Source organism: Salminus brasiliensis, chromosome 22 (genome assembly GCF_030463535.1).
Source record: "Salminus brasiliensis chromosome 22, fSalBra1.hap2, whole genome shotgun sequence".
In the NCBI taxonomy this organism is placed as follows: Eukaryota; Metazoa; Chordata; class Actinopteri; order Characiformes; family Bryconidae; genus Salminus; species Salminus brasiliensis.
Window position 1 is genome coordinate 30,519,348 of NC_132899.1, and position 22,821 is coordinate 30,542,168.

At 46.1% G+C, this 22,821-nt stretch overlaps 2 protein-coding genes across 4 annotated transcripts; one reads left to right on the top strand and one right to left on the bottom strand.

Annotated features, from left to right (window-relative positions):
* Positions 1-591: 591 nt before the first annotated feature.
* On the top strand, positions 592-8,052 carry LOC140544015 (chaperone Ric-8A). The gene is made up of 12 exons (XM_072667364.1): positions 592-675; positions 2,105-2,152; positions 2,727-2,813; positions 3,928-4,451; positions 4,721-4,856; positions 5,105-5,296; positions 5,514-5,608; positions 5,702-5,852; positions 5,967-6,062; positions 7,021-7,165; positions 7,316-7,595; positions 7,859-8,052. The coding sequence occupies exons 1-12, from the start codon at positions 592-594 to the stop codon at positions 7,992-7,994; spliced, it is 1,974 nt and encodes a 657-aa protein (XP_072523465.1). The 3' UTR covers positions 7,995-8,052.
* Positions 8,053-9,360: 1,308 nt separating this feature from the next.
* irf3 (interferon regulatory factor 3) lies at positions 9,361-22,590 on the bottom strand. 3 transcript variants are annotated; one of them, XM_072667118.1, is made up of 11 exons: positions 22,486-22,590; positions 21,869-22,073; positions 17,010-17,187; positions 15,130-15,158; positions 14,984-15,035; positions 14,823-14,891; positions 13,398-13,586; positions 13,140-13,245; positions 12,700-12,974; positions 12,155-12,279; positions 9,361-12,053 (listed from the first exon to the last, which is right to left on the bottom strand). In XM_072667118.1, the coding sequence occupies exons 2-11, from the start codon at positions 22,031-22,033 to the stop codon at positions 11,883-11,885; spliced, it is 1,359 nt and encodes a 452-aa protein (XP_072523219.1). In that variant the 5' UTR covers positions 22,034-22,073; positions 22,486-22,590; the 3' UTR covers positions 9,361-11,882. The 3 variants fall into 3 exon arrangements, with proteins under 3 accessions (XP_072523219.1, XP_072523217.1, XP_072523218.1); XM_072667116.1 differs by having other exon boundaries at positions 13,398-13,592; XM_072667117.1 differs by having other exon boundaries at positions 13,398-13,592; positions 21,869-22,051; positions 22,486-22,582.
* Between the last annotated feature and the right edge of the window lie 231 nt (positions 22,591-22,821).

Here is a 22,821-nt window from a genome sequence, read left to right on the forward strand (position 1 = left end):
ATGTGTTTAATAATTCTCATATTTAGTGGGGTGGGGGTAAATTATAAGAATATTCAACCTGTAACTAAGGGTGATCAGCCTTTATTTTAGGTGGACAGACGCTTCTCCCAAGTCCGAATGGCCTCATGGCTCTAAAATAAAAAGAGATACTAATACACGGTCTAGTTTAGGACTTGTACTGTTTCATTCGTTTTTTAATTAAGCAGAATTGCTGTATCGGCATAACACCACACGCGACCAGACGTCTGGTTCCCATCACCACAACTGTACAGAAATCTGAATCGGTAAGTTTTCCCGCAGCGGCCCCGGCTTCCCGTCAAATGATTGCCACAACAGTGAGGGAGGTCGTTTACTTTGGAAAGACTAAAACAGGAGCAAATTTGAAAAAGTTGGTGGACTTCCCCTTTAATCAGGTGGCAGCTGATCTGATTGTAATGGTGCAGATTTGAGAAGGTCTTTAAATATCATTCATAAAGATTTAGGATTCGATATCTGGAGTATACTCGTATATTTTGAACCTATTTATGTGTGTTTATTCAAATTATGAGCTAACCCCTGTGTGTGTGTGTGTGTGTGTGTACATGCGTAGATATGGACGTGGAGAGGATTATCGAGTGCATCAAGCAGCATGATCACGAAGGACTGAGGGCGCAGCTCCAGCAATTTAACAAAGAGGTACTAAGAGATACACTACAGCTGATTACTACCCCCCCCCCACACACACACACACACACACACACACACACACACCCCACCACCACCTCATTCCATTACACCGCAGGCCCACAGCGCCGCATATTAGCATTAGCATCACTCATTCTAGCGTCCTCGCAGAGTAAAGGCCAACTCTGGACGCCAAGTCAGGGCGCCAGAGCAAGGGCAGGGCAGTTCGGAGCCCCTGAGGTGGTGGTATGGTGGTTGTATTGAACATCACGTGGCCACCAGATAATATTGCGAGACCACCAGTTAAGTTTCTAGAGGGCGTAGATACAGCGTTAACTCTCCTGTTTTGACCGCCAGGCTAGGGGCCCCCTGAGTGGGAACAAGGCACGATCACTGTGACCAGAGGATCGCTGGGTCGATTCCCGGTCATGCCGCTACGGGATAACTGGGCAATTTAAATTGGGGAGAAAATGGGTTAAAAATGACTGAAATTAATTTATATTTATATTTAAAACTACAACCAAAAAACGCCATCTCCCCGTCAAGGCCCCGAGGACACTGAGAGGACACTGAGAGGACACTGAGAGGACACTGAGAGGACACTGAGAGGACACTGAGAAGACACTGAGAGGACACTGAGAGGACACTGAGAGGACACTGAGAGTTGTAGTTATCCACTGAAACGCACTAGCTCCTGGGCTAGGCTAGCCTCAGTTAGCTAGCTATGCTGTATAACATGTTCTTTTTCTTGGAGATGTTTTAAACTTCAATCATCTTTAATCATTAAACTTTACTTTTTTTTATTTGAAAGCTTTTTTGTTGTTGTTGTTGTTTTGTTGTCAATTAGCTTGCTAACTAATTAGCAACCAGAGAGCTAACAGAGTAATAAAATAAACACATCAGCTTTAGCTAAAAATCCTGTGGTCTGGACACACACACACACACACACACACACACACACACACAGACAGACTGAACAGTGTTCAGTAAAGCAGTGAACTTTATTTTATTATGTATTGATTGTTATTATTTGTTATTAGTTTGTTATTATTAGTTGATATTGAAAATAATAGTAAAAAGTAAAGTAAAATCCGGTACAACTAAAACTTTTTCATTATTTTACCTACATTTTTATCATTTTAATCAAGTATATATATTTTTTATAAAATTCAGTGTTTTACTTAGAATTGTATTATTTTAATAAAATTCCTTATCTGACTTAAAATTGTACTATTTTGATCAAATTGTTTCAATAAAATGCATTATTTTATTTAAGATTTTATTATTTGAATAAAAATCATCTCACTTAAAATTGTATTATTTTGACAAAATAATTTTGATGAAATTCATTATTTTACTTAATTATTTTAATCAAATTACTTTAATAATACTTTAATAAATAAATCAATAATATTTACTTTTCTCATTCTCTCTGTTGCAGTACGCACAGTGTTTCTTCTTCGATGTGGAGGAGTGGGAGAGGAAAAAGGTAACACACACACACACACAGACACACACAGACACACACAGACACACACACAGGATGGTGTTTCTAATAAAGTGGCCAGTGAGTGGAAGCATAGGGTAGGTGTTTCTAATAAAGTGGCCAGTGAGTGAAGGCACGAGGATGGTGTTTCTAATAAAGTGGCCAGTGAGTGGAAGCATAGGGTCAGTGTTTACATTAAGTCAGCTCTGACGGTTATGGAAATCACGTTTGCTAGGGGAGTGTTCATAGACGGTTGCTAGGGTTAGGGTTAGGGTTATAGATAATTATATATAGATAATTAGGTTGCTGCTAGGATATTTCTAGGTGGCTGCCTTAGTATTTTAGGTGGTTGCTAGGGTGTTGGGGGTATACATTTGCTTGGGTATTTGCTTGGGTTGCTGTTACTGGGTGGTTGCTCGAGTGTAGCTAGACATTTACTTTTACTAGATTCCCCCAGGTGGTTGCTATGGTATATTAGGTGGCTGGTAGGGTACTCGTGTGAAGTGATGGAGTGGTTTCTCCTCAGATGTCTGATTTGCTGCCGCTAAATGTGTTCTCTCTGTTTGATTGGCTGCAGTTCAAGAAGAATAAGGTCCGAGATCCCGGGTCTGATTCCGAATTGGACGATGAAAGCTCTGAAGCCCGAGAAATCTTTCTAAGACAGGTAACGGCCCAGCAACCACAACCAACTCGTACACCCAACCAACTAAGCTTTTAACCACTTAGCAACATCCTAACAACCATATAATGGACAGCAGCACCCACTTGAAAAACCCTAGCAACCAACATAGCATCCACTTCGAACACCTTGGCAACCATCTGGAAAAACACATTAGCAACCATCTAACAACTATCTAGACTACCACACGGAATACCATAGCAACTGCCTAACAAACACCTATTAAGCAACTTCTTAATAGCCACCTTAACAGCCACCACTTAGCAACACCATGGCCACCACACTGGATACCATATCAACCACCTAACAACACTACAGCAACTGCCAAAGCAACCACAATTAGCAACTATCTAGCAACTACCTAGCAATCACATGGAATACCACAGCAACACCCTAGCAAACATTAAGCAATTTCATAACACCCACCTAGCAACCACTTAGCATCACCATGCTACACACAGTAGCACAAAAGGTTGTGCACCCTTCTTGTGTCACAATGACACAAATACACTAGTAAAGGTAAAGGTAAAGGTGCACGTATTTGTTACACCAACCAACCACAAGGGGTACCACATCAACCATCAAATATCCTAACAACCATATAAATGACCACAACAACCACTTGAAATACCATAGCAACCATCTGAAAAAACACCTATTAAGCAACTTCATAACTGCCACTTATCTACAACCACTTGGCAACGCCACGACTGCCACAGTAGATACTGTATCAACCACCTAACAACACTGTAGCTGAAATACCACCGCAACCCCCAATGCAACTACTTGGACCATCTTAGCTACCATCTAGCAAACACTTGGAATACCATAGCAACCATTTAGCAACACCACAACCGCCACATTGGATACCGTATCAACCTAACCTAACACTACAGCAATCGCCAAAGCAACCACTATTAGCAACTACCTAGCAACCACATGGAATTCCACAGTGCAAAATGCACTTGTATAGACATGACTGACAGTGACTGACTTCTCTACGGAGACGGTTGGAGACAGACGCCCACGTAAAGTGGACGGTAGATGAGAGGGACACCTTTAGATGTTTGTCTTTCTTTCCGTCATGTCTTTTCTCCAGAGCTTAGCGTCCATCTTGATCCGTTTCGTCCGGTCCGAACCCCACGGCCGGGTGACCCGGGTCTGCCTGCGCACGCTACGGATCCTGTCCCGGGACAAGAAGGTCCTGGACAGTCTGCTCACCGACTCGGCCCTGATCACGCTAGCCAGGCTGGCCGGCTTCAGTCAGACCCCCGTGCCCGGAGAGGACCTCAGCGACCAGGCTGACCCTTACGGGGACGTGATCGAAGCCCTTTCGGGCCTGGAGTGGAACGAGGACGCGAACGGGGAGGCCGACAGGGTGTGCGCTGAGGACCAAGACGCTAACAACTTCAGCACCTTGAGGCGTCGGCGAAGCAGCATTTTCAGAGCTCTTACGAGAGGAAAGAGGGACACCCGGGCGAGCATGGTGGCGGACGAGGAGGAGGAGGAGCAGGGCAACGGAGCCGAGAGGTGGGAAGAGGAACAGAATAAAGAGGCTGTGAAAATCCTCTGCAACGTCGTTTACAACAGCGCCTGGGCGCAGGAGAGAGCGGCCGAGCTCAGGTAGGAGCTACCTGGCTACCGTTGCCCCGGTTCCTTACCTGATTTCAGAGGTTCCTGTTTCATCCCCTCTGATAAAAATCATTTACTTGAGGAACCTTTGGAGGTTCTTCAGGTCGAAGCTGTGGAGGAACCTTCTAGAAAGGGTTTTTTTTAGAAGAAACAGGTTCCTCAAAGCACCTTAAGAAGTTCCCTCACAGTTTCCCTCAAATTGAAGGTGTGCATATTTTCTACATATCTTCAGATTTCATATTTTCACATCTCCTTCTCAGCCTCCTCACTGGTTTAACTGCAAAGCTGGCCCGGGAGTCCCAGTCAGCGTCGCCACCAAGTGGTCAGTATTATGAACTACGCCTCATATTTCTGCTGACTGCTCTGAGGCCCGAGCTGAGGAACCAGCTCAAACAGGTACCAGGAAGCTTCTTCTTTTACTAGATAAACAACCCAGTGGGTCATATCTATAACCACATATTCATATATATATATATATACACACACACCGCCAGAAATACTGTTTTATAATAGCTCCAAAAAAAATCCAGGGCCCCGAGGGTCCCTCCAGGCGCGTCGGTTGGCTGCCTGGTGGCGTGGCTTTGGCAGCTTGGCTGGTTCTGGTTCTGGTTCCTCCACACGTTTTTTTACTCCCCTGTTCTCAGGAGGGAGGGGTCGCAGTCTTGACCACAGTGCTGGAGCGGAGTGTGTCGGTACGGTGGAAGGAGCAGTACGAAGTGGCGCCGCCGGAGCCCGACACCGCCCCCGTGCCCGCGGAGGACTCACTGCGAGCCCAGGAGGCCCTGAAGATCCTTTTCAACATCACACACAGCGCACACACCCTGGAGCCAGATGAGGTGAGTGGACACCATGAGCACCAAGCACTTTATTAGGAACGCCCCACCAACATCCCTGTTCAGACAAGGCAGGTCGGGTCCATGGGTTCACGCTGTTGGCGCTCAATTCTGACCCTACCGGCCCATATGAAGAAACAGTGTCCAAATACTTTTGTCCATATATTATATTACCCATTGTTTCCCTAACTGTACGTAACTTGTACCCTCGGTCTGTCAGGAGGATGCTGCTCTCTATCGCCGCCTGGCTGCAGTGCTGCGCCACTGTCTGTTGGTGTGCTGTGAGGGAGAGGAGGACACGGAGGAGCTGAAGGGGTAGGTGATGGACACCCGTTGCTGCTGAACCTCCTGACCGCACCAGTCCAGGCTTTTAGACTAACATTACCCCCCCCCCCTCCTCCTGGTCAGACACACCGTGAATCTGCTGTCGGCGCTGCCGCTGAGCTGTCTGGACGTGCTGCTGTGCGTGCCGCTCCAGCCGGACTCTGAGCAGATGGACGGGGTCAACATGGACTGTGTTCATGGTCTGCTGATGTACCTGGAGAAGAGACTGGAGAAGGTGAGAGAGGGGGGCGGGCGAGAGAGATTGATGGAAGAGAGAGAGGGGGCGGACCCCTCGTTCTCTGGGTGATGTAATGAGGTGAGTTACAGGGCGTGTGGTTGGACTGTGCAGGGTCAGAAGGTGAAGGCGAGACTGACCCCTGTGCTGAATCTGCTCACAGAGTCCTCCAGAGCGCACCGGGGAACGCGCCGCTACCTCAGACAGCAGGTGATACACACATTACTACTACACCTACCTACTGCACCACTACTGCTACACCTGTCCTACACATCAACTACTCCACCTGTATCACTACTGCTACACCTGTATCACTACTGCTATACCTGTCTTACACATCAACTACTCCACCTGTATCACTACTGCTACACCTGTCCTACACATCAACTACTCCACCTGTATCACTACTACTACACATCAACTACTCCACCTGTACCACTACTGCTACACCTGCACTACACTTCAACTGCTACACCTGTAACACTACTGCTACACCTACACTACACTTCAACTGCTACACCTGTACCACAACTGCTACACCTGTCCTACACATCAACTACTCCACCTGTATCACTACTGCTACACCTGTATCACTACTACTACACATCAACTACTCCACCTGTACCACTACTGCTACACCTGCACTACACTTCAACTGCTACACCTGTAACACTACTGCTACACCTACACTACACTTCAACTGCTACACCTGTACCACTACTGCTACACCTGTACTACACATCAACTACTACACCTGTACCACTACTGCTACACCTGCACTACACATCAACTTCTGCACCTACACCACTACTGCTACACCTGTACCACTACTGCTACACCTGCACTACATATCAACTTCTGCACCTGCACCACTATTGCTACACCTGCACTACTATTGCTACACCTGTACCACTACTGCTACACCTGCACTACACATCAACTTCTACACCTGCACTACACTTCAACTACTACACCTGTACCACTACTGCTACACCTGCACTACATATCAACTTCTGCACCTGCACCACTATTGCTACACCTGTACCACTAGTGCTACACCTGTACCACTAGTGCTACACCTGCACCACTAGTGCTACACCTGCACTACACATTACCTGCTGTGTAAACTACATTTCTATGTGTGTGTGTTTATGATGCCGTGGGTCAGATCCTGCCCCCGCTGAGGGATGTAAGCGTGAGGCCGGAGGAGGGCACCACGGTGAAGAGCCGTCTGGTCAGACTGATGACTCACCTGGACACGGAGCTAAAGCACTGCGCCGCTGACCTGCTGTTTGTGCTCTGCAAGGAAAACGGTACCGCATCTAAACGCTGAGTCCAAATGCTTTAAAGCGACAGTTTGCTACATGGCTAACGTAGCTAACGAGCAATAGATGCTTATGGACACCAATTAGCATCTTGCAAACTGCATGCCAGGAATCGATGCTGCTGTATTCTGTGTCCAGTCAGGCGCTTCGTGAAGTACACCGGCTACGGGAATGCGGCGGGCCTTCTGGCCACGCGGGGTCTGCTGGGAGGTCAGCGGTCGAGGGGCACGTCGTCAGGGACGCAGTACTCCAGCGACTCGGATTCAGAGACTGAGGAGTACCGGCAGGTGAAAGGGCGCATAAACCCAGTGACGGGCAGGGTGGAGGAGGAGCAGCCCGACCCGATGGAGGGAATGACGGAGGAGGAGAAGGAGGAGGAGGCCCGCAGACTCGTCAGCCTGATCAACAAACTGTCCAAGTGAGAGAATGAAGATTCACCACTGACACCGCAACTTAGTCCAAGCCTAGGCTTAATCCAGCCCAGGGTACTGTGATGAAGAGCACTGCGTGGTAGAACACTAGGTAGTCAACCTAGTTAGCAGCTTAGCAACAGTAGCTACAAAAGGACACACGTCCACACAGGCCAGCTGGTGAATGATTCACAAGGAACGAATCATTTCGAATGATCTGAATCTTTCTGACACCCACCACCGTTAACCAGTATCCCAATCTCTCCACCAGGGACAACATGATTCAGCCAATGGGACTGGACCCCCGAGGTCAGCTTACTCCCCTGGCCGGCCTCCAGGACCTCTCGATGGAGGAGGAGGAGGAGGAGGAGGAGGACGAAGCGGACGACTTGTTGAACGTGGAGTGAAGCCCTGACCTACTCAGTCGAACCCTGACGTACCCAGACTGTCTGCACCACCCTAGAAATAGACCTCTGGGTCATGCTGTTTATCTCCATGGCAAAAATGAATTCCTCAAAAATTCCCGGTAAAGCTAAGCTAACACTGCTAAGCTAATGCTAAGCACATACTAAGCTAACATTGCTGCGCAGTAGAGCTCCAGTAGTCTGAGTGGGTGGTGTAGTTCCAGTATGTAGCAGTGTTAAAATACACTGGTAGACCTCAGTGTGTTGGCTTTGGTGTAGCGCAGATGTAGCAATGGTCCTATTATACTCATTAAAGTCCTTTACATTCTGCACCATGCAAATTCACTCCAGGCACTACATTTCCCATAATGCCCCAACGCTTTCAGTCAGAGCTGGTGTATTTGGGTTTTCGTAATTCGTAAATACTCAAAAGAAAGTCAGCCCTGCCACAGACAAGCTAATCGTAGATACTTTTTAACGTACAACCTACCAGAGCACTGACGCTAAGCCATTAGTTAAACTAGCAAAGCTTAGCATCAGTTACGTTAGCATAGGCTTTATGAGCGAGTGAGGTGACTGACGGCAGTGCTGACCGGCAGCCATTAGAGCTTGGCCTTCAGTTCAGGTCACAAATGTCAGAAATCTCGGTCAGAAACCAGGGGAAACGGTCAGCTGTCCCATAATGCTAACTTCTGCTAGCCCTACTCTGAGATTTTAGCAGTAGTACGTTAGCACGAAGCTAACGGTCATTCCCTCACGCTTGATATATTGGTCATTCTAGACTGAACGCTGACATTTAGCGCCGGATTTGAAGCCTGTAAAACGTACGTTACCTCATATGCTGCAGTAAAACTGTGTCTCTTTCAGTAAAAAGGCCGGAAACCGACTGAATGCAGATATCTAGAACCTCCACAAGGACTAGAGTGACCAACCTGGTCCCGGACACTGGAAATCAGGACATGATTGGTTATTTAATTAGCTACTCGTTTAGTCCTAGTTGATTATTTAGTGATACGTCCCAGCCAATGGGCCAATCTGCCCAGATACAGCTGAGGAAACGATCCTCGATTGGCCAGAAATTCCCAGAAATGACCAGGCCTGCTCTGGATGCCTATATTACACTCACAGCTCACGGTCAACGCCCGGAGCTAAGCTCAGCTCTGTCTGGACTACTGTATTCGCTAACACACATTTCAATAAGATGACGATCAGATCAGCTAGTTCAAACTCAGCTAACCGATTTTCTGATACTTGTTTTTTTTATTCAGCCGCTAACAGTTAGCATGCTACATCAGTTACACTGGTTGAAGAGCAGTGTGCAGCTTGATTACCTGTGGATAAATACAAATAAAAATCAACTAAAATGAGATATTATATACATTTTTAATGTCCAGAAATCACAAGCCCACTTCTGAATGTCTAGAAGGCCCCAAAGGTCACGGCACTGAATTCACATTATTTATAAGTGAGCGGTACTTCGGCCCACATGAGTCGTTTACACCGTTTACACTATTTCAGGGTACCTGCGTTTATAAATAACGGCATAGTCATGAGGAAACTAGGCACACAATCAAGTAAGTGTGGATAAGGTCAGCAGCCCGACACTAAACGAATTATGTGGTATTAATTATTGGACATTCGTTTTTTTTATTTGATCAAATTTCCCATCGTTTTCACCCCAACTTGGACCATCAATGACTTTTTTCAAACGGCCGCCGATGCAACATCCCAGCGCCGCATACCCGCCTCCGACCAGCAACGCCAGCACCGATGTGGGAGAGAGAGAGAGAGAGAGAGAGAGAGAGAGAGAGAGAGAGAGAGAGACATCTAGCCACCCTGGAGAGAGCTAGGCCAATTGTGCTCCCTCTGGGCCTCGGCTGCCGATGGCAAGCAGCATGACCGGGATTCGAACCAGCGACCCTCTGATCATGCTGACTGCGCCTCATTCCACCCGGACGTTCCTTTTTAGAGGGGAGCTGCACAGATTTGTCCACAGAAATGCAGACTGCTGTAATTTCATGTACAGTCCGAGTGGGTTTGGTGAAATGCTCTGTTCTAGATAACCTTACCGACAGATTTCTTGACAGCGGTGGTGGGTAGAACCGGCGGCTGGTGGAGCATGGCTACTACTATGGAGCATAACACACATTATTTACTATCGAATCCCACACCTAACATCGTAAAACTCTGGTAGAACCGCGTCTCAGGCATCAGGGAGTGTCGTCCTCACCAGTAGGTGGAAGAACTTTCTGTGAGGGAGCTTTCAGAGAGGGTCCGGCGTCTGCTACCGTTCGCCACCACCGTGAAGAAATGCTGACTGGGTAAGGATATCTAGAGGAATGACTTTATGGTATAGCAACTGTGAAAAATCTGCAAAACTGGCTTCTTAACTATGAAGCGGTACGTCGGGGTACGTCTCCTGAGCAGTGCTTTAATTCATTCGTTAAAAGAAACAGCGCAATAACAGTGTCCACCACCCGGTGAGAAAGGTCACGAAAGAAGACAAATGACCACAAAAACATGGGATTGTCTCAGTAAACAAGGTAAGTACCCATGGTTCACTTCAAACGACAGTTTGGCCAAAAATCCAATTTACACACCTTCAATTGCTGTACCCCAAATGCAGCCAATCAGCCTGAATGAACGCTTCCTGTCTGAGGCTAACGTAGCTAACCTAGCTAACATAGCTAACGGGTAACGGAAGCAGCCGTGTCTAAAAGTGGGACAAGCTTAACTAAGCTGAGCTAAATCAATAGAAGCTGAGGCTAATATCTGTACTTACTTAGCCTATACATCTGTGGGTGGGCTAACAGTCAGGATTAGTTGAGAACCACAGTGCATGCTGGGTATTGTAGTGAGAGAGCGTCAGTCATTAGCACTAATCCTGAATTCTGCTGTCATAGTCTGTAGGCTGGAAGGTCAATGTTACGGAAGTATGATGCTGACTTACCTAAAAAATAATGACTGGCATGCCTCTCAGCCAATCACAACCGTCTTCTAAAGCTACCGCCTGGTACTACTTCCTTCCTGAAGCTGTAAAATGTTTGGATTACTGTGGAAGACTTCTCGCTAGTTTGTAGAGGCTAGAATCCAAAAGATCCCTCTAAGCTTAGACTCTACTAAATACAGACGTCAGTACGGGGACCACAGTACTCCACACTACGGACTCTCGGAAGAGGAGGGTCTTCAGTCTGGGTTTGAAGACCGCGAGCGTTGGACACCCAGGGGAAGCTCGTTCCACCACTTCGGTGCAGGACGCTCGTCTTCCGTGGATCTTAAAGGATGGCGGGTCGAGCCGAGCCATCCGTACTTGAAGCTGGAAGGGCTCTCGGTACTGATCGGCTTTTGACCGCCGCCATCAAGCAGTATGGAGGGGCTGGCTGGTCCAGTCTTGGCTTTGTAGGCCAGCGTCAGGGTTTCTGAATCTGACCTTTGAAGACAAGGGCAGTAAACAGACCAGTCTGACTCCGGTAAAGCTGGTGAGCTCAATGATGACACTGTTACACAGGCAGCTCAAGCTAAGCTAAGCTAAGCTAAGCTAAGCGCTATCAGGGCTACTGCATTTGGTGAGACGCATTTTAACACATGCTGCTTAGCTGCTGACCGTTAGCATGATAAAGCAGTCAGTTTTCCTGAGGGAGCATCCAGCTCCAGTGCTAGCCTTACCATTCGCCCACCTGAAGGGGCTCATCTGACTGCTAGCACAAGAACTATGGATTCTGCCAGGACGCCTGGGCTGAAAATCTGGGGAGGAAGGGGGGAGGGACTTGGTAGACGTTTACAAATGCTAAGCAAGCCTCGTAGCCCCAGTGCTAATCTAAAGAAGCAAGCGTTAAACACATGTGGGGTTTGTGTAAACTTGAATTCTGGCCAAAATGTTGCTAAAAAGCCCTAAAAAGTGCATGATTCCAGTCCCGCTCCCATTCCAGCTGTTTCCTTAACACCATTCCAACACCATTCCATCATCTGCTCCAGCGAAAGCTGCAGCTCATCGGACTGTAGTGAAGACGCTCCGTTCGCCACGGCCAACAGCTTGAGCCTCTCCAGTGAGGTGAGGACCACCTGAGGAGTGGAAAGAGAGAACGGAGGAGGGAAATGTTTTGAGGCTGGAGGCTACGGAGCTGAGGGGGTGTTGGAGAGTGAGTGAGGAGTCTCATCCTTACCTCGACCATAATGAGCTTCTTATCCCAGGGTTTGTTTTTGGGGTCAGGCCAATTCTGGCCCAGAAAGAAGTAGAGGGTGTATGAAGGAGACGAGGCAGCGCCGTTCTGGATAAAATCCACCAAACCTGGTGGAAAGACACAATCCCTATAAACCACAGGCTCCTTATTCGTCCCATCAAATGCCCAGAAGTATCCAGACGCCTACACCGACAAGGTCACTGCGGTCACCATGTGTAGGCTAGACGGATAGAACACCCCCAGCACTGGGTTGTAAAAGCAGTGGAGCTGCGTTCTCTGGAGAGATGGAAGCTGAGTGGTACAACTAGTCCTCATCCATCATCCAAGCTCTAGTGGGGCTGAATACAATCAAACTGTCCAAGCAATACTCCAACCATCTAACGCAAAAAGCCCTTCTGTAAGAGTAAAGGCCACTACTGCAGTAAAGGGAGGGGAAGTAAACTCCCACCTAATCCCACTGATTTCAGAAGAGGAGGAGCAGGCGTCCACATACATATGGACAAACATGCCATGTGCTCTTCACTCACCTGGGCAGAAGTTCTTGAAAAGGTAGATGGGCTCAGGGCGGTTTTTAGCGAGTGGCCTGGGTTCGCCCGCGCGCTCATGCTTACACAGGCCCCAGTAGACCCGGCTATCGCCCCAACGATGGCCGTACAAAATGCTGCCCTCCTTCCTGACCTCCAGACCCCCCAGATTAGCCAGGATGTCCCTGGTTGACCTGGCCTGGGTCTGGTCCAGGATAGAGTCGGTGCCGGGCAGTTTGACAACCGGGAGAGAGTCTGCTGTGAGGCTGGGGTCGTTCCTAGAAGACACACAGGGACGTCACGATACCAGAAATTTGGTAGCTGGTACCAATAATGCAAAAAAAAAAAAAAAGCTAGTTTCGGTGGCTTTTGGTGGAATTTTGGTACCGACTCGGTACCGAAGTATCGGTTCTTCTGACATCCCGACCAGCCAACTCTTTTACCTGAACATAATCCTGAATCCCGCATCATTCTCCACCAGCTGCTCTGACATTTTGCTCCCTTTGAAGTAAACTGTCACTTTATAATGGGTTGGAAAGTTGTTGGAGCCTGAAGACAGAGAAGGAACGACACAAAAATGAACATCTTTTGGATCGGACTCTGTGCTGCTGGCCAGTGAGAGCACCCAGCACAAACTTAAAAGCTTAGCTCAGCTCTCGCCGGCAAGAGGAGTCGGATAGGACTCCTGGGAGGTGTCTTACCGGAGTCATTGCTGGTGTCCTGAACAGGAATTTCCTGCCCCAGAACAGGATCCCCTTGCGTGCCGGTGAATGCACTCTCCAGTGGAGAAAACTGACAAAGATCCACCGAGTCTTCAGCAGGGGACATTTGTCCCACAGCACCAACGACCTCCAAGAATAACACCTCACTGTCCGCCAGTACTGCAGGACCTGCAGCTTAAATATCAGAGGAGGGACATCAAGGTTCGCTAAAAATGACAAACTGAAAACCATTACCTGTTTGTGCTTCTTCACCCTAAAACCATAATTAATATAAATTACTGCTGGTAATTATTTAGTATCTACTATGAATTATTCAGTACCCACTGTGAATTGTTTAGGACCCACTACGAACTGTTCAGTACCCACTACGAACTGTTCAGTACCCATAGTTCATAAACAGTTCATAAAAGGTTCAGAATCCACTATGAACTGTTCAGAATCCACTATGAACTGTTCAGAATCCACTATGAACTGTTCAGTACCCACTATGAACTGTTCAGTACCCACAGTTCATAAATGGTTCAGAATCCACTATGAACTGTTCAGTATCCACTATGAATTGTTCAGTACCCACTATGAATTGTTCAGTACCCACTATGAATTATTCCGTATCCACTATGAACTGTTCAGTACCCACTATGAACTGTTCAGTACCCACAGTTCATAAATGGTTCAGAATCCACTATGAACTGTTCAGAATCCACTATGAATTGTTCAGTACCCACTATGAACTGTTCAGCACCCACTATGAACTGTTCAGCACCCACAGTTCATAAATGGTTCAGAATCCACTATGAACTGTTCAGTATCCACTATGAATTGTTCAGTACCCACTATGAATTGTTCAGTACCCACTATGAATTATTCCGTATCCACTATGAACTGTTCAGTACCCACTATGAACTGTTCAGTACCCACAGTTCATAAACAGTTCATAAATGGTTCAGAATCCACTATGAACTGTTCAGTACCCACTGTGAACTGTTCAGTACCCACAGTTCATAAACAGTTCATAAATGGTTCAGAATCCACTATGAACTGTTCAGTACCCACCATAAATTATTCAGTATGCACTATGAATCATACTGTGAATTATCAGTTACTATAAAGTACTGCAATTTCATAATTACTATGAATTATTTGCTATACATTTTTCAGTATCCGCTGTGAATTACTACAAATCACTGCTATTATTTCGTAATTACTATGAATTATTATTAGTATCTGATATGAATTTTTATTCATTTCTATGGATTAATCAGTGAGTATGTGGAGTCTACTATAAGAATTCATACAGAACGGATGTGATCACCGACTGAAACACCGAGACTCGCTGCGGTTAAGGGTAAAAGTTCGGTTGCTTTGCCGACTGTTAGACAGGACTGACTTTCTGGTTTTACACACCTTGTTCTCTTGGGTTAATATTCAGGCTGACGAGGCACTGCTCCAGAATATCGTCGGTTGAGGCTCCGGCTGAGGAAACAAAGCAAAAGACGTGGCGTGAGGCAGACGAACGCGTGCAGTACACCTCCGACTACGCCGGGGCTGGAAACACGCCATCTCACCTGGAAACATGTCGCCACCCAGGTAGAGGGCATCGTCGAGGGGAATTTCCCCCTAGCAATGAAACAGCGTGAGGAGAGGAGATCAGTGCCAGCGCAGAAAGCTATACTCAGATTTAGCCGTTTTTTTAACAGTGGACTGAACTCACGTCATAATCCTGTGATCCTTCCCTGGACTCTGCACGGAGTCGACAGTCGGGAACAGGGGGGGAAGAAGCACGACAAAATGAGCACAAAACTACAGACAGAGTTCAGAGCGATGCTCACTGGACCTCGGTCGGGTTTCGTTAGTTAGCAAGACAGCTGGGAGAGCTAATGCTAACTTAAGTTACTTTAGTTCAGTCAGTGGAAAGACGATGTGTGTTTTTAAACTCGTCTAGGATTAAAGGAGCGTGTAAAATCATAACAAACCATAAAACAAATACATGAAAAATACATTAAAAATGATTTTTGTAATTTTCCCACACAAACCAAGTCTGGTGAGCGAGTTTAACCTCAGAGATCGACTCCCAGGCTCATTAAACAGGCTAACGTGGCTAACAATGACCGGCTAACCATGACTGCTATGGCCGAGCTAGCCGTGTACCCTTTTATCACAGAGGTCTGCTGAACACATGCTAATACGAATGACCAGACAGCTAGCAATTAGCATTAGCATTAACATTAACGCTTTGCTGAAGCGAGAGCTCTAATAAAGTAAGTAGGTGTTTCTGATAAAGTGGCCAGTGAGAGCTCTAATAAAGTAGGTGTTTCTGATAAAGTGGCCAGTGAGAGCTCTAATCAAGTAAGTAGGTGTTTCTGATAAAGTGGCCAGTGAGAGCTCTAATAAAGTAGGTGTTTCTGATAAAGTGGCCAGTGAGAGCTCTAATAAAGTAAGTGGGTGTTTCTGATAAAGTGGCCAGTGAGAGCTCTAATCAAGTAAGTAGGTGTTTCTGATAAAGTGGCCAGTGAGAGCTCTAAGAAAGTAAGTGGGTGTTTCTGATAAAGTGGCCAGTGAGAGCTCTAATCAAGTAAGTAGGTGTTTCTGATAAAGTGGCCAGCGAGAGCTCTAATAAAGTGGGTGTTTCTGATAAAGTGGCCAGTAGGAGCTCTAAGAAAGTAAGTAGGTGTTTCTGATAAAGTGGCCAGTGAGAGCCCTAATAAAGTGGGTGTTTCTGATAAAGTGGCCAGTAGGAGCTCTAAGAAAGTAAGTAGGTGTTTCTGATAAAGTGGCCAGTGAGAGCTCTAATCAAGTAAGTAGGTGTTTCTGATAAAGTGGCCAGCGAGAGCTCTAATAAAGTGGGTGTTTCTGATAAAGTGGCCAGTAGGAGCTCTAAGAAAGTAAGTAGGTGTTTCTGATAAAGTGGCCAGTGAGAGCTCTAAGAAAGTAAGTAGGTGTTTCTGATAAAGTGGCCAGTGAGAGCCCTAATAAAGTGGGTGTTTCTGATAAAGTGGCCAGTGAGAGCTCTAATAAAGTAGGTGTTTCTGATAAAGTGGCCAGCGAGAGCTCTAATAAAGTGGGTGTTTCTGATAAAGTGGCCAGTGAGAGCTCTAATAAAGTGGGTGTTTCTGATAAAGTGGCCAGTGAGAGCTCTAATAAAGTGGGTGTTTCTGATAAAGTGGCCAGTGAGAGCTCTAATAAAGTGGGTGTTTCTGATAAAGTGGCCAGTGAGAGCTCTAATCAAGTAAGTAGGTGTTTCTGATAAAGTGGCCAGTGAGAGCCCTAATAAAGTGGGTGTTTCTGATAAAGTGGCCAGTGAGAGGTCTAATAAAGTAGGTGTTTCTGATAAAGTGGCCAGTGAGAGCTCTAATCAAGTAAGTAGGTGTTTCTGATAAAGTGGCCAGTGAGAGCTCTAATAAAGTAAGTGGGTGTTTCTGATAAAGTGGCCAGTGAGAGCCCTAATAAAGTGGGTGTTTCTGATAAAGTGGCCAGTGAGAGCCCTAATAAAGTGGGTGTTTCTGATAAAGTGGCCAGTGAGAGCTCTAATAAAGTAGGTGTTTCTGATAAAGTGGACGAGGCAAATCTCTACCCCTACGCCCGGATTCGTACCCCCAGACTGCCCGTCCTCCGGCCACGTGAAGATTTTGTGAGGGTTGGCGGTGTTGCTCTTGTTGTCCAAATGCAGCTTGAAGCCCCGGGCTCTGAGAGCGCTCCGGAAGTTCCTCTTCCACACAGAGGGCTCCCCTGGGATCTTGCCGTCGGGGCTGACGCTCGTCTTGGCCCATGCCTTAGAGAGAGAGAGAGAGAGAGAGAGAGAGAGAGAGAGAGAGAGAGAGAGAGTGAGAGAGGAAGAGAGAGTAAGTAAACAGCCGCCCACAGCCTACAGCACTGCCGGCCCCAAAAGTGTTTCTGATAAAGTGGCCAGTAGGAGCTCTAATAAAGTGGGTGTTTCTGATAAAGTGGCCAGTGAGAGCTCTAATAAAGTAAGTAGGTGTTTCTGATAAAGTGGCCAGTGAGAGCTCTAATAAAGTAAGTAGGTGTTTCTGATAAAGTGGCCAGTGAGAGCTCTAATAAAGTAGGTGTTTCTGATAAAGTGGCCAGTGAGAGCCCTAATAAAGTGGGTGTTTCTGATAAAGTGGCCAGCGAGAGCTCTAATAAAGTAAGTAGGTGTTTCTGATAAAGTGGCCAGTGAGAGCTCTAATAAAGTAAGTAGGTGTTTCTGATAAAGTGGCCAGCGAGAGCTCTAATAAAGTAAGTAGGTGTTTCTGATAAAGTGGCCAGCGAGAGCTCTAATAAAGTAGGTGTTTCTGATAAAGTGGCCAGTGAGAGCTCTAATAAAGTGGGTGTTTCTGATAAAGTGGCCAGCGAGAGCTCTAATAAAGTAAGTGTTTCTGATAAAGTGGCCAGTGAGAGCTCTAATAAAGTGGGTGTTTCTGATAAAGTGGCCAGTGAGAGCTCTAATAAAGTGGGTGTTTCTGATAAAGTGGCCAGTGAGAGCTCTAATAAAGTAGGTGTTTCTGATAAAGTGGCCAGTGAGAGCTCTAATAAAGTAGGTGTTTCTGATAAAGTGGCCAGCGAGAGCTCTAATAAAGTGGGTGTTTCTGATAAAGTGGCCAGTGAGAGCTCTAATAAAGTGGGTGTTTCTGATAAAGTGGCCAGTGAGAGCTCTAATAAAGTGGGTGTTTCTGATAAAGTGGCCAGTGAGAGCTCTAATAAAGTAGGTGTTTCTGATAAAGTGGCCAGTGAGAGCTCTAATAAAGTAGGTGTTTCTGATAAAGTGGCCAGTGAGAGCTCTAATAAAGTAAGTAGGTGTTTCTGATAAAGTGGCCAGTGAGAGCTCCAATAAAATAGGTGTTTCTGATAAAGTGGCCAGTGAGAGCTCTAATAAAGTGGGTGTTTCTGATAAAGTGGCCAGTGAGAGCTCTAATAAAGTAGGTGTTTCTGATAAAGTGGCCAGTGAGAGCTCTAATAAAGTAGGTGTTTCTGATAAAGTGGCCAGTGAGAGCTCTAATAAAGTAAGTAGGTGTTTCTGATAAAGTGGCCAGCGAGAGCTCTAATAAAGTGGGTATTTCTGATAAAGTGGCCAGTGAGAGCTCTAATAAAGTAGGTGTTTCTGATAAAGTGGCCAGTGAGAGCTCTAATAAAGTGGGTGTTTCTGATAAAGTGGCCAGTGAGAGCTCTAATAAAGTGGGTGTTTCTGATAAAGTGGCCAGTGAGAGCTCTAATAAAGTAAGTAGGTGTTTCTGATAAAGTGGCCAGTGAGAGCTCTAATAAAGTGGGTGTTTCTGATAAAGTGGCCAGTGAGAGCTCTAATAAAGTGGGTGTTTCTGATAAAGTGGCCAGCGAGAGCTCTAATAAAGTGGGTGTTTCTGATAAAGTGGCCAGCGAGAGCTCTAATAAAGTAAGTGGGTGTTTCTGATAAAGTGGCCAGTGAGAGCCCTAATAAAGTAGGTGTTTCTGATAAAGTGGCCAGTGAGAGCTCTAATAAAGTGGGTGTTTCTGATAAAGTGGCCAGTGAGAGCTCTAATAAAGTGGGTGTTTCTGATAAAGTGGCCAGCGAGAGCTCTAATAAAGTGGGTGTTTCTGATAAAGTGGCCAGTGAGAGCTCTAGTAAAGTGGGTGTTTCTGATAAAGTGGCCAGCGAGAGCTCTAATAAAGTGGGTGTTTCTGATAAAGTGGCCAGTGAGAGCTCTAATAAAGTAGGTGTTTCTGATAAAGTGGCCAGTGAGAGCTCTAATAAAGTAGGTGTTTCTGATAAAGTGGCCAGTGAGAGCTCTAATAAAGTAAGTAGGTGTTTCTGATAAAGTGGCCAGCGAGAGCTCTAATAAAGTAGGTGTTTCTGATAAAGTGGCCAGTGAGAGCTCTAATAAAGTAGGTGTTTCTGATAAAGTGGCCAGTGAGAGCTCTAATAAAGTAAGTAGGTGTTTCTGATAAAGTGGCCAGCGAGAGCCCTAATAAAGTGGGTGTTTCTGATAAAGTGGCCAGCGAGAGCTCTAATAAAGTAAGTAGGTGTTTCTGATAAAGTGGCCAGTGAGAGCTCTAATAAAGTAAGTAGGTGTTTCTGATAAAGTGGCCAGTGAGAGCTCCAATAAAGTAAGTAGGTGTTTCTGATAAAGTGGCCAGCGAGAGCTCTAATAAAGTGGGTGTTTCTGATAAAGTGGCCAGTGAGAGCTCTAATAAAGTGGGTGTTTCTGATAAAGTGGCCAGTGAGAGCTCTAATAAAGTGGGTGTTTCTGATAAAGTGGCCAGTGAGAGCCCTAATAAAGTGGGTGTTTCTGATAAAGTGGCCAGTGAGAGCTCCAATAAAGTAAGTAGGTGTTTCTGATAAAGTGGCCAGCGAGAGCTCTAATAAAGTGGGTGTTTCTGATAAAGTGGCCAGTGAGAGCTCTAATAAAGTGGGTGTTTCTGATAAAGTGGCCAGTGAGAGCTCTAATAAAGTGGGTGTTTCTGATAAAGTGGCCAGTGAGAGCTCTAATAAAGTAGGTGTTTCTGATAAAGTGGCCAGTGAGAGCTCTAATAAAGTAGGTGTTTCTGATAAAGTGGCCAGTGAGAGCTCTAATAAAGTAAGTAGGTGTTTCTGATAAAGTGGCCAGTGAGAGCTCCAATAAAATAGGTGTTTCTGATAAAGTGGCCAGCGAGAGCTCTAATAAAGTGGGTGTTTCTGATAAAGTGGCCAGTGAGAGCTCTAATAAAGTGGGTGTTTCTGATAAAGTGGCCAGTGAGAGCTCCAATAAAATAGGTGTTTCTGATAAAGTGGCCAGTGAGAGCTCTAATAAAGTAAGTGGGTGTTTCTGATAAAGTGGCCAGTGAGAGCTCTAATAAAGTAGGTGTTTCTGATAAAGTGGCCAGTGAGAGCTCTAATAAAGTAAGTAGGTGTTTCTGATAAAGTGGCCAGCGAGAGCTCTAATAAAGTGGGTGTTTCTGATAAAGTGGCCAGCGAGAGCTCTAATAAAGTGGGTGTTTCTGATAAAGTGGCCAGTGAGAGCTCTAATAAAGTAGGTGTTTCTGATAAAGTGGCCAGTGAGAGCTCTAATAAAGTGGGTGTTTCTGATAAAGTGGCCAGCGAGAGCTCTAATAAAGTGGGTGTTTCTGATAAAGTGGCCAGCGAGAGCTCTAATAAAGTGGGTGTTTCTGATAAAGTGGCCAGCGAGAGCTCTAATAAAGTAGGTGTTTCTGATAAAGTGGCCAGTGAGAGCTCTAATAAAGTAGGTGTTTCTGATAAAGTGGCCAGTGAGAGCTCTAATAAAGTGGGTGTTTCTGATAAAGTGGCCAGTGAGAGCTCTAATAAAGTAAGTGGGTGTTTCTGATAAAGTGGCCAGCGAGAGCTCTAATAAAGTGGGTGTTTCTGATAAAGTGGCCAGCGAGAGCTCTAATAAAGTGGGTGTTTCTGATAAAGTGGCCAGCGAGAGCTCTAATAAAGTAGGTGTTTCTGATAAAGTGGCCAGCGAGAGCTCTAATAAAGTGGGTGTTTCTGATAAAGTGGCCAGTGAGAGCTCTAATAAAGTGGGTGTTTCTGATAAAGTGGCCAGTGAGAGCTCTAATAAAGTGGGTGTTTCTGATAAAGTGGCCAGCGAGAGCTCTAATAAAGTAAGTGGGTGTTTCTGATAAAGTGGCCAGCGAGAGCTCTAATAAAGTAAGTGGGTGTTTCTGATAAAGTGGCCAGCGAGAGCTCTAATAAAGTGGGTGTTTCTGATAAAGTGGCCAGTGAGAGCTCTAATAAAGTGGGTGTTTCTGATAAAGTGGCCAGTGAGAGCTCTAATAAAGTGGGTGTTTCTGATAAAGTGGCCAGTGAGAGCTCTAATAAAGTGGGTGTTTCTGATAAAGTGGCCAGCGAGAGCTCTAATAAAGTAAGTGGGTGTTTCTGATAAAGTGGCCAGCGAGAGCTCTAATAAAGTAAGTGGGTGTTTCTGATAAAGTGGCCAGCGAGAGCTCTAATAAAGTAAGTGGGTGTTTCTGATAAAGTGGCCAGTGAGAGCTCTAATAAAGTAGGTGTTTCTGATAAAGTGGCCAGTGAGAGCTCTAATAAAGTAGGTGTTTCTGATAAAGTGGCCAGCGAGAGCTCTAATAAAGTAAGTAGGTGTTTCTGATAAAGTGGCCAGTGAGAGCTCTAATAAAGTAGGTGTTTCTGATAAAGTGGCCAGTGAGAGCTCTAATAAAGTAAGTGGGTGTTTCTGATAAAGTGGCCAGTGAGAGCTCTAATAAAGTAAGTGGGTGTTTCTGATAAAGTGACCAGTGAGAGCTCTAATAAAGTAAGTAGGTGTTTCTGATAAAGTGGCCAGCGAGAGCTCTAATAAAGTAAGTAGGTGTTTCTGATAAAGTGGCCAGTGAGAGCCCTAATAAAGTAGGTGTTTCTGATAAAGTGGCCAGTGAGAGCTCTAAGAAAGAAAGTGGGTGTTTCTGATAAAGTGGCCAGCGAGAGCTCTAATACAGTAGGTGTTTCTGATAAAGTGGCCAGGGAGGTCGCTCACCCGGAATATGAGGACGTCGTCGCTGTTGGAGTCCTGTCTCAGGGCGTGTTTCCAGGGGATGGTGAACAGCGTGCGCTCGGGGTTGAGCCAGTTCACTCCAGGGTACTGTCCACTGTCGATCTGCTGCCGCAGCCAGGGCACGAAGAGCGGCTTGTTTTGGGCCATTGGAGCTCAAAAACAGCGCTGGGTGAGAGTCGAGAAAGGTCTGCAATGTGGCGGTGGTTGTTAACATGGTGTTTGTGTTGAGATTGTTGAGAAAATGAAGTGAAACGAGGCTTAAAAGTTGGTTGCTTGCTCGAATTCCCCGTTCCACCTTAAATGCTGCAGCAGTTCCATTCTGGCGCCTGAGGCGCCAGAATGGAACTGCTGCAGCATTTAAGGTGGAACGGGGAATTCGAAAAAAGGCATTTTACAGCCAAGCAAACCAGCTAATCCTGCTCAAATCGATTCAGATACACGCTCAAATCACAAATACCCCCAACTACACACATAACACATAACCATATAAAACTCGACAAATATCAAATCTACACAACAAATACCCACGAGCAAACGCACTAAACCAAACCAGCCACCCCTTCTATAATAACAATAACGTTTACCTCGACGGCCCTTACCTTTAACTCACTAAACGCACTCTCTCTCGGCTCTCTTACGGACAGAGCTGTCGCAGCCACTGCTTATATAGCCAGCGCGTTTTCTCAGGAAATCCCACCACATCAGTTTCGTTTTCCCACTTTGACGTCACCAGGCCCGCCCAGCCCCGCCCCCTTCGACTAAACCACGCCCGGAGCGGAGACACGCCCACCCGTCCGCCGTTTGTTTATTCCATGGCTCGGGTTTCTTCCCCCAGAAGGCCACGCCTGCGGCCACGTCTCAAATGGATCCCTACCCACTAGTTAGTGCACTAGTAAGTCCGGAAATGATGGAGGTAGTGCACTTAATTTGTAACT

Coding starts and splice junctions, on each gene's coding strand:
- irf3 (XM_072667116.1), bottom strand. CDS start 22,033: ATGGCCCAAAACAAGCCGCTCTTCGTGCCCTGGCTGCGGCAGCAGATC. Junction 14,892..14,983: donor GGGTGGCGACATGTTTCCAG/GTGAGATGGCGT, acceptor TTGTTTCCTCAG/CCGGAGCCTCAACCGACGAT. Junction 13,593..14,822: donor TATTAACCCAAGAGAACAAG/GTGTGTAAAACC, acceptor CTGATATTTAAG/CTGCAGGTCCTGCAGTACTG.
- LOC140544015 (XM_072667364.1), top strand. CDS start 592: ATGGACGTGGAGAGGATTATCGAGTGCATCAAGCAGCATGATCACGAA. Junction 5,297..5,513: donor ACACCCTGGAGCCAGATGAG/GTGAGTGGACAC, acceptor TCGGTCTGTCAG/GAGGATGCTGCTCTCTATCG. Junction 7,596..7,858: donor CTGATCAACAAACTGTCCAA/GTGAGAGAATGA, acceptor TCTCTCCACCAG/GGACAACATGATTCAGCCAA.